Genomic DNA, 9,816 nt, shown 5'->3' on the forward strand with positions numbered 1-9,816 from the left:
TTGCAACACTCCTATAAACCAAAAATAGGGATTTCAAATGAAACACCCATTCTATTCCATGAACCAAACTAAAGGTATTCCTATTTTACTCTTGCCAAGTTTGTGTTTCTAGGAATAATTTTTTCATTCCTTATTCTTTGAAACAAACACATCATTAGTAAATAGAACCTAATGAATGCTTTTTGAACATATCTATTGAAGTTACATCTAATTGTCGTTGAATATTAGTAAATTTTGTTTTCTGATTTCTAATAACTCCGCATATTCATTTTATCATTCTTATCTCTACTATACTACTGAGGAGACAAAGATGAGATCTTAAAATTATTCCTTAGGGAAGAACAAGTTCTTTAGCTGTCCAACACTTACTAATAACTAATTGGTTTCGATGATAGAGCCCATCAACATAGCCTTCATAATGAAGTCACATGAAAGAAAAAGGCTTCTCGGTGAGTTTCTACTTTATTGCCTTTGTTAAAGCAAACTGGCTGGCCAAGTGAGCCCCTACAAATGATTTCATCAAAGAAATTCATCATCCACAATATTACCAAACCTAAATAAAATTCACTGCTTGCGTGTAAGTGCACAAGAATGGAGGCTAGCTAGTATATCTACTATTTAGTACCTACAATGGTAAGACTAATACCAAACAAATGAATAGAAAGCTTATTAACATGTGTTAACTGTCACAACCATCCACCATGTATCAATTGGACCTTTCCATCCTTCTTTTCACTTAGGATAGTTCTCATCTAATCATCTTAAACAATATAACTCAGTCTGTGATAGACCAAAAGAAGTCAAGAAAGATGAATGGAACTGAAAGATTGATGATGTGAAACTAGTAAATTTTACAATTTGGACATATAACTGCAATTATAACGAGTCTAGAGCACTGAAATAGATTAATTTTCAATTTTACCGCAGAGATAAAAGAGGGAATCCGTGAGGCAAATCCACAAGTGAACAATGAGTACAAAAATCCAAGTTTTGATGAATACACTTGGAACACAGAACCAACAAAAATAAACCAACACTTGAAATTCAGCCACCATCACATAAGTGACAATTTAAGAAGACCATAAATATCAATCCAATCACGCAATTTCAAAGCACGAATTTTTGGTAAACAGTAAGAAAAGCAAACGAACCAAGGGAAACATAAGAATCGACAAGCAGGTACAGAGGACTAAGGTTTCCTCACAGGCATGCCTAGCTTTGAGGGTTGACGGAAGAGGCAGCGGCCCTTGCCTTCGCAGACTCTATCACCCTTCGGCTGATCTCCCGGGAGTATACGTGGAGGACGTCGATTCCGTCGTCATCGGCGCCGCTGCTGGCAGCGGCGGCAGAGCTGGCGGTGGAGAAGGCCTCCTCCTCGATGGCGAGGGCCGAAGAAGTGCCCTCTTCCTCTGAGAGGAGGCCGTAGCGCTTGGAAAGGACGGATTGGGTGGTCAGCGTCTCCACCAGACGATGGATCACCGCATCGCGAGTCCGCTGCGTGGGAGGCCAGATCTTGAGGGAGAACGACGGGACCCCGCTGAATCCCACCGGAGCCGAGCTCTCCGATCCGGCTCTCGTGTCTGCGACGGAGGCGGTTTCGGCCATGGATGGCGAGGGAGAATGATCGGGATCGAGAATTCGGAATCGGAATTGGGATCGACGAGAATGCAAGGAACGCGACGCTGCGCTTTATGGGTGCGGATGAAAGCACGTGCCCTAGCACGTGCAACTTTCTTTTGTTTTAGACAACTTTACCACACAACGCACTCATTGTGAAACTGAATTTTTCTTTTCTCTTTGTTCTCATTTTTTACGTACATTTTTTTCTCTGTTTTTACCAGCTGGTATACAAATAATATCAAAGCCTCGGCATTTAAAATTTAGATAATTCATTCGATAATATTTTAACAGTTTCGAATAAAATGAAATAAGCAATAGTGATCATCATTAGACTCCTTATAATTTTAAAAATCCAAATGATCCAAAATAATTATAATCTGAATACTCGAAATCGATCAATAAATTTTGATCCAAACTCACTAATTGACTCAGATAGATTTGATTAGATTTATTTTAAGTCTTGTAGATTTTTAATGTTGCAAGGAATCCAACGATCATCCATTATTAATTTTAGCTTCTCTAAAAGTATTAAAAATGTAATAAGAAAAAATCAGTAAAAAATCTCGTATTGGACTTTATATATGTGATCCGGCGGTAAGAACAGGGGACCAGGTCAACGCCACATGGAAGTCAAAGAGTCGGGCGGTTCATCGAAGAGGGTCGGACCAACCAGGCCGACCGGAGAAAGGGGTTTAACCGACCGGGCGACCGCCCGGTGTTTAGCCGATGGCAAAAGGCACCCCTATGTAAGCCGGGGTTCCGACGCTCATTGAACAAGATCGTAGGCCGAGCAGACGGCACGCTCGGCCGAAGGCATGAAACATACTGCTAACGGTCGCCACAAAACACATTACCAAAAACTTCCCAAGTGGACCATCATATTTGACTGGTCGGACGGAAGGCGGACGTGGGCCGGTCGGGTGCCCGGCAGGAGTTCGGGGAAACAGACAAGGGACATCTTCTGACAGCTGGCATGCTTCGTGATATGGTTATACTCCAAATCACGCGACAGGGGGTTCCGCTGTCCCATCGAGGACATGCTGGGACTGTAGCAGTATGAGTCAGGTAAGCTCACTGACAAGCCCTTACTAGGGTATGGGCTACGGACACGTGTACACCTCGGTGTGTGTGCACTTGCTTCTCCGCTGCCCTATATAAAGGCCCCCATCCTTCACCGGAGGTACGTATTCTGATATTTCGAGAGCCACTTGCCACTGCTTGCTTGCCTGACTTGAGCGTCGGAGGGTCACCGCCGGGAACCCCTTCCCGACCCGACTTCAGTGTACGTTCGTCGGAGCTTCGTGCAACCAGTTGAAGATCCACACCAGCAACCGAGGAGCGTCACGTGCCCAGCGTCCGTTGGTTCAGCATTCGGACAGGATCAAATTGGCGCCGTCTGTGGGAACGCTCCTGTATCCGAACGGAAACAATGGACGAGGCTGGACGACAACACACGATGACGCTTTCCACAGAGGAACTTGACGCTCTGATCGAGTTGAGGGCCGCCAAGCTCGTGGAACAAAAACAGAAAGCAACAGCCGAGCGGCCAGAGCAGCAAGCGACATCAGCGTCTGGCGGTCGAGCGGAAGCACCACCTGCCACCGTTGCATTTCATCGGGCTCTATTCCGCACCCCCGAAGCCGCACCCACTCATAGAGATCGGGGATCTTCTGATGAGAGGCCGAGACGAGATGATAGAAAAGGGAAAGCCCCCCGAGCGGACTCATCGCCTAAGCGGATTAATCGCCAATTTTCAGAGGCTATTCTACGAGACCCTCTGCCCAAGCACTACGTGCCTCCGACGATCGGTGAATACAATGGAACCACCGATCCAGACGATCATTTGGGCAAGTTTGATAACACGGCAACCCTGCATCAATACACAGATAGGGTGAAGTGTCGGGTTTTCCTCACCACCCTATCTGGATCGGCTCAACGATGGTTTCGGAGGCTGCCGGATGGATCTATCACCAGCTTCAAGTACTTCCGGACGGCCTTCCTCCATCATTTTGCAAGCAGTCGGCGCTATCAAAAAACCAGCGTTAGTCTGTTCGCCATCAAACAAGAAGCCCGTGAATCGCTCCGAGCTTACATCCAGCGGTTCAACAAAGTGGCCATAGATATTCCAATGACCACCTCGGAGACCATGATGAATGCCTTTACACAGGGCCTCGTGGATGGGGATTTCTTCCGATCGCTCATTCGGAAGCCGCCCCGAGACTATGATCACATGCTACACCGGGCCAACGAATACATCAACATGGAGGAAGCGCAAGCGGCCAGGAAAAAAGAAACTCCAACCGAGCGGACCCCTCCTGCCGAGCGAAAACAGCACGCCGCTCATCAGCCGCCCAGAGGACCGAGGGCCGAAGTAATCCGCTCCCCCCATGCCAGGTCTCACGTGCAAGAGGTAGCTGCCGCCCGGCCCAAGCCAAAGAAGAAATGGACCCCGATGTTCTACTCCTTCCACCAGACGGATACGCACAACACAAGGGATTGTCGAAGTCTTCCCTTCGTGGCTCATCCCGTTCCCCGAAATGTCGGCCGACGGTCTCCCTCAGTCGACAGGCGACAGAGAACTAATGAAGCCGATCGGACGCGAGCTGATAGGCGACAGCAACAGACTCCCGATCGGCATCGCTCCCCAAGGCAGGAGAATCGCCGAATGTCCAGAGAACGGTCTCGACCATCCGCTCGGGAAGAAGAAAATAGAAGTAATACTTCCCGAGGCGAGATCAACATTATCGCTGGCGGGCCGACCGGAGGAGACTCCAATCGAGCAAGAAAGGCGAGCGTCCGGCAGCTCCAGATCTATGCAGTCGGCTGTAGCCGAGAGCGAGCGAGTGGACCAGAAATCAGTTTTGGGCCTGGGGACTTGGAAGGAGTTGAAGTGCCCCACGACGACGCTCTGCTCATCAAAGTGGTAAAAGCTAACTACACTGTTCACCGCGTTTTTGTTGACACAGGAAGCTCGGTCAACATAATATTCAGAAAGGCGTTCAATCAACTACAAATTGACCGGGCCGAGCTACTTCCCATGACAACCCCCCTCTACGGGTTTACGGGCAATGAAGTCCTTCCGGTCGGACAAATACGGATGGCTATTTCATTGGGAGAAGAGCCGCTCAGAAGGACGCGTACAGCAAACTTCGTGGTGGTCGACTCCCTCATCGTACAACGTCATTCTGGGACGACCGGCGCTCAGTGAGTTCCGAGCGGCCGTCTCTACCTTCCACCAGAAGATCAAGTTCCCCGTCGAAGATAAAGTGGGAGAAGTACGGGGAGATCAACTAGCAGCTCGGCGATGCTACGTCGAAATGGTCCGAGCCGAAGCAAATTCCGCTCGGAAGTCGCCACGGATAGAGGTGAATGCTATAACCGAAAAACCTCCCTCTTTAGTTTATGAAGAAAAAGAGGAAGTGCAGATACACCCGACCCGATCGGAGGCCACGGCATTCATCGCATCCGACCTGGAGGTGAATCAGAAAGAGGAGGTGATCCAATGCCTCCGGAGAAACCATGATGTCTTCGTCTGGTCGACACACGAGCTGCCCGGAATTTCTCCAAGTATAGCGCAACATGAGCTACACGTCCGACCGGACGTACGGCCAGTAAAGCAAAGAAAAAGGGACTTCAGCGCCGAGCAGAATTCCATCATCCGAGCGGAGGTGGAAAAACTCTTGGAGGCCGGCCATATACGCGAGGTGCAGTTCCCGAGCTGGCTGGTGAACGTAGTATTAGTCTCCAAGCCGGGCAACACTTGGAGAGTATGCATAGATTTTCGGGATCTCAACAAAGCTTGCCCGAAGGATAGATCAGCTGGTGGACTCTACGGCCGGCTGCGAATTAATATGTATGCTCGACGCTTACCAAGGCTATCATCAAGTGCCGCTCGCCAGTGAAGATCAAGAAAAAGTCAGCTTCGTGACGGCCGACGGTACCTACTGCTATAATATGATGCCGTTCGGATTGAAGAACGCGGGAGCCACTTATCAACGCTTAATGAACAAAGTGTTCAAGGAGCAGATCGGGCAGAATCTGGAAGTTTATGTGGACGACATTCTCATCAAGTCCGTCCGAGCGGCCGATCTCTTCAAAGACATGGAGGAGACCTTCCGAACGCTATGCAAATATGGAGTCATGCTAAATCCCCAGAAGTGTCTGTTCGGAGCAAAAGGAGGGCGTTTCTTGGGGTACATAGTGACCGAGCGGGGCATCGAAGCAAATCCCAGCAAGGTGAAAGCTCTACAAGACATGCCGCCTCCAAGAAATACAAGGGAAGTGCAGCGTTTGACCGGTCGGATAACTGCTCTGTCTAGATTCATCTCCAAAACTGCCGACCAGAGCTTTCCTTTTTTCAAAATCTTGCGCAAGGCCACTAAGTTTCACTGGGATGAAGAATGCGAGCGGGCGTTCGAAGACTTGAAGGCATATCTGAACTCCCTCCCGATATTAGCCAAGCCGGCTGCGGGTGAGCCATTATGTATTTACTTGTCTTCAACCGAGCAAGCAATCGGCTCGGCATTAGTGAGGGCGAGCGGAGAAGAGCCCGTGTATTTTCTTAGTTATATTTTAAAAGATGTTGAATCTCGCTACACTGGGCTTGAGAAGCTGGCTTTCGCTCTGGTCCTCGCCACTCGGCGTCTTCGTCCATACTTCCTAGCGCATACCATCATTGTCAAAACCAATAGCCCGCTCGGGCGTGTATTATTGAATCCAGAAGCGTCCGGGCGGCTCATCAAATGGACGACGGAGTTAAGCGAATTTGACATCCAGTACCAGCCCCGCTCGGCAATCAAAGCACAGTCCTTGGCAGATTTTGTGACTGAAGTGCAGAATTCAGAGCCAGAAGCTATGTGAAAAATATTTGTGGACGGATCATCCACTCGGCTCGGAAGCGGGATTGGACTGCTGCCTCCAGAAAAGATGCACTTATCCGTCCGGCTGGATTATAAAGCTACGAACAATGAAGCAGAATATGATGCCCTCATAGCCGGCTTGCAGCCAGCACGACATGTGGGTGCCGGTCGGGTAACGCTTCATTCGGATTCCCAGTTGGCCGCTCAGCAGCTCACAGGTACTTTTGAAATCAACAACGCTCGGCTCAAGCTTTACGCTCAAGCCTTCGAGAAACTCAAGGCCGACTTTAGAGAAGTTATTATCCAGAAGATACTCCGAGCGGAGAACCAAGCGGCTGACGAGTTAGCCAAACTTGCAAGCTCAATAACGTCGATCGCCATCTAGCAGCCAATTGAACAAGTATCTTTGGTGGCGCACGTCGACTGGATGGAGGCCCTCACATTCCCGAGCGACTGGAGGACACCCATCACGGAGTTTCTGCGCTCGGGCGCCACACCGTCCGATCAGAATGAAGCTCAGCTGCTAAGGAGGAGAGCCGGTTGGTTCACACTCATTGGCGATCAGCTTTACAATAAGGCTTTCTCACGCTCGCTGTTGAAATGCGTGAGTTCTGAGGACTCGGCTTACATCCTCCAAGAAGTACATCAAGGATCATGCGGAGAGCATCCGGGCGGACGATCGCTGACTAAGAAGATCCTGTTGGCCGGGTACTTCTGGCCAACCTTACAAGCAGACGCCGCTCGGATCGTGTCGACGTGCCTTTCGTGCCAGAAGTACCATAACTTCTATCACCGACCGGCAGAGGAAATGAAGGCATCAACAGTCTCATGTCCGTTCGACCAGTGGGGAATGGATATCGTTGGTCCATTTCCTATGGCGACCGGACAGCGGAAGTTTCTACTAGTGGCGGTCGATTATTTTTCCAAGTGGGTGGAGGCCGAGCCGCTAGCCAGGATCACCGAACAAATGGTCAAGAAATTTATTTGGCAGAACATCATCTGTCGGTTCGGCATCCCCCGACGACTTATTTCCGATAACGGGCGGCAGTTCACAGGAAAATTGCTTGAAGATTGGTGCAAAAGCTATGGCATTGAGCAACACTTCACATCTGTAGCCTATCCCCAAAGCAACGGTCAAGCCGAAGTAGCTAATCGGGAAATTCTTCGCATTCTGCGCGCTCGGCTCGACCATTTGGGAGGAAGTTGGGTGGATGAAGTGCCGGGCGTCCTATGGGCCATCCGAACGACTCCAAAGGAAAGAATGGGTGTCATGCCGTTTCATCTGGTATACGGCGGCGAAGCGGTGATTCCCGTCGAAGTCGGTGTCAAATCCGTCCGGATCCAGAATTACGATGACAACAACGCCGAGCGGAGGAACATGGAGCTGGATTTGGTCGAAGAAGAGAGAGTCAAGACATCCGTCCGGCTGATGGCGTACCGTCAAAGGATGAAGCAGAATTACAACCGGCGAGTAATCCCAAGATCATTCCAGGTCGGTGATCTTGTCTGGAAGAAAGTGAAGCCGGTCGACGACGTCGGCAAGCTAGAAGCTCTGTGGGCGGGTCCTTTCAAAATCATCGAAAAGCTCCGCTCGGGCGCTTACTATTTGGAGGATGAAGACGGACGGCAGCTAGATCGGCCATGGAGTGCAAATCATCTCCAGCCTTATAGAGCTGGGTGAAAGGTGCACTGATGTAATTCATTTTTGTGTATATTATAGTCGCTCATGTCCTTGTAATGCAGGAAGCAGAAATGAATAAAAGGATGGCTAGTATGCCCGCCGAGCGGTTGTGTTAAAGATTAGCCGTGAAGACCGTCGAGCTCCGACGTTAAATATCGAGAGACGAGCCGACGTCTATAAACGTCCGAGCGGAAGACCATCGAGCTCCGACGTTAAATATCGAGAGACGAGCCGGCGTCTATAAACGTCCGAGCGGAAGACCGTCGAGCTCCGACGTTAAATATCGAGAGACGAGCCGACGTCTATAAACGTCCGGGCGGAAGACCGTCGAGCTCCGACGTTAAATATCGAGAGACGAGCCGACGTCTATAAACGTCCGAGCGGAAGACCGTCGAGCTCCGACGTTAAATATCGAGAGACGAGTCGGCGTCTATAAACGTCCGAGCGGAAGACCGTCGAGCTCCGACGTTAAATATCGATAGACGAGCCGGCGTCTATAAACGTCCGAGCGGAAGACCGTCGAGCTCCGACGTTAAATATCGAGAGACGAGCCGGCGTCTATAAACGTCCGAGCGGAAGACCGTCGAGCTCCGACGTTAAATATCGAGAGACGAGCCGACGTCTATAAACGTCCGAGCGGAAGACCGTCGAGCTCCGACGTTAAATATCGAGAGACGAGCCGGCGTCTATAAACGTCCGAGCGGAAGACCGTCGAGCTCCGACGTTAAATATCGAGAGACGAGCCGGCGTCTATAAACATCCGAGCGGAAGATCGTCGAGCTCCGACGTTAAATATCGAGAGACGAGCCGGCATCTATAAACGTCCGAGCGGAAGACCGTCGAGCTCCGACGTTAAATATCAAGAGACGAGCCGGCGTCTATAAACGTCCGGGCGGAAGACCGTCGAGCTCCGACGTTAAATATCGAGAGACGAGTCGGCGTCTATAAACGATCGAGCGAAAGATCGTCGAGCTCGGACGTTAAATATCGAGAGACGAGCCGGCGTCTATAAACGATCTGAGCGGATTAAAACAATAAAAAGTACGACCAATGTCCCGAAGCACGCGATTTCGATACCGTTCGATCGTCTCTACGCTTCAATTGGCCCAGTATCCAAAAGTACTTGGCATTTGGTAAACGAGCTCTATCATCAAAGAGCATGGTATATTTCGCCGAGCGGGGAGATCACGACGATTACTTTGTTACAATCCCTTTTGGGGAGCACGAGAAGTAATAATGGGCGAGCGGATAAGCACACATTTTGGTTAAGGAAAAAGACAGCAAATACAAGGAAAGCATTGCATTAAAATTAAAACTTTAGGCCGAGCGGCCTAAGTACAAAAGGGATCATATCTAATCGAGTGGCCGAATTACAAAAGTTATTCGATATAATCGTAGAGGGTCTTGGGGATGTTATCCAGAAGCACCACCTGATCACCGGCCGAAATATTAGTGGACTCTGGAAGAAGGCCCTTGGACTCCAGATATGTCATGGTAGCGGTCATAGCCAAGTCGAAGGCTGTGTACATCCGCTCACAAATTTTCTCCGAGAATTCGGGCGAGCGGATGTAGCCCTGTCTCAAGGCAGCGACTCGACTTGGCTCGGCATCTTGATATTCTTTGAAAGCCGCCTGGGAGCCAGTGAGGGCCTCGTTC

At 49.7% G+C, this 9,816-nt stretch overlaps 1 protein-coding gene across 1 annotated transcript; it reads right to left on the bottom strand.

The window, feature by feature from the left end:
* Nucleotides 1–932: 932 nt before the first annotated feature.
* LOC122011390 (WPP domain-containing protein 2-like) lies at nt 933–1,658 on the bottom strand. The gene has a single exon (XM_042567778.1). It carries the CDS (start codon nt 1,603–1,605, stop codon nt 1,213–1,215), a length of 393 nt encoding a protein of 130 aa, XP_042423712.1. The 5' UTR covers nt 1,606–1,658; the 3' UTR covers nt 933–1,212.
* Nucleotides 1,659–9,816: the final 8,158 nt, after the last annotated feature.

The sequence above is a fragment of the Zingiber officinale genome, chromosome 8A (assembly GCF_018446385.1).
Source record: "Zingiber officinale cultivar Zhangliang chromosome 8A, Zo_v1.1, whole genome shotgun sequence".
Taxonomy (NCBI): Eukaryota; Viridiplantae; Streptophyta; class Magnoliopsida; order Zingiberales; family Zingiberaceae; genus Zingiber; species Zingiber officinale.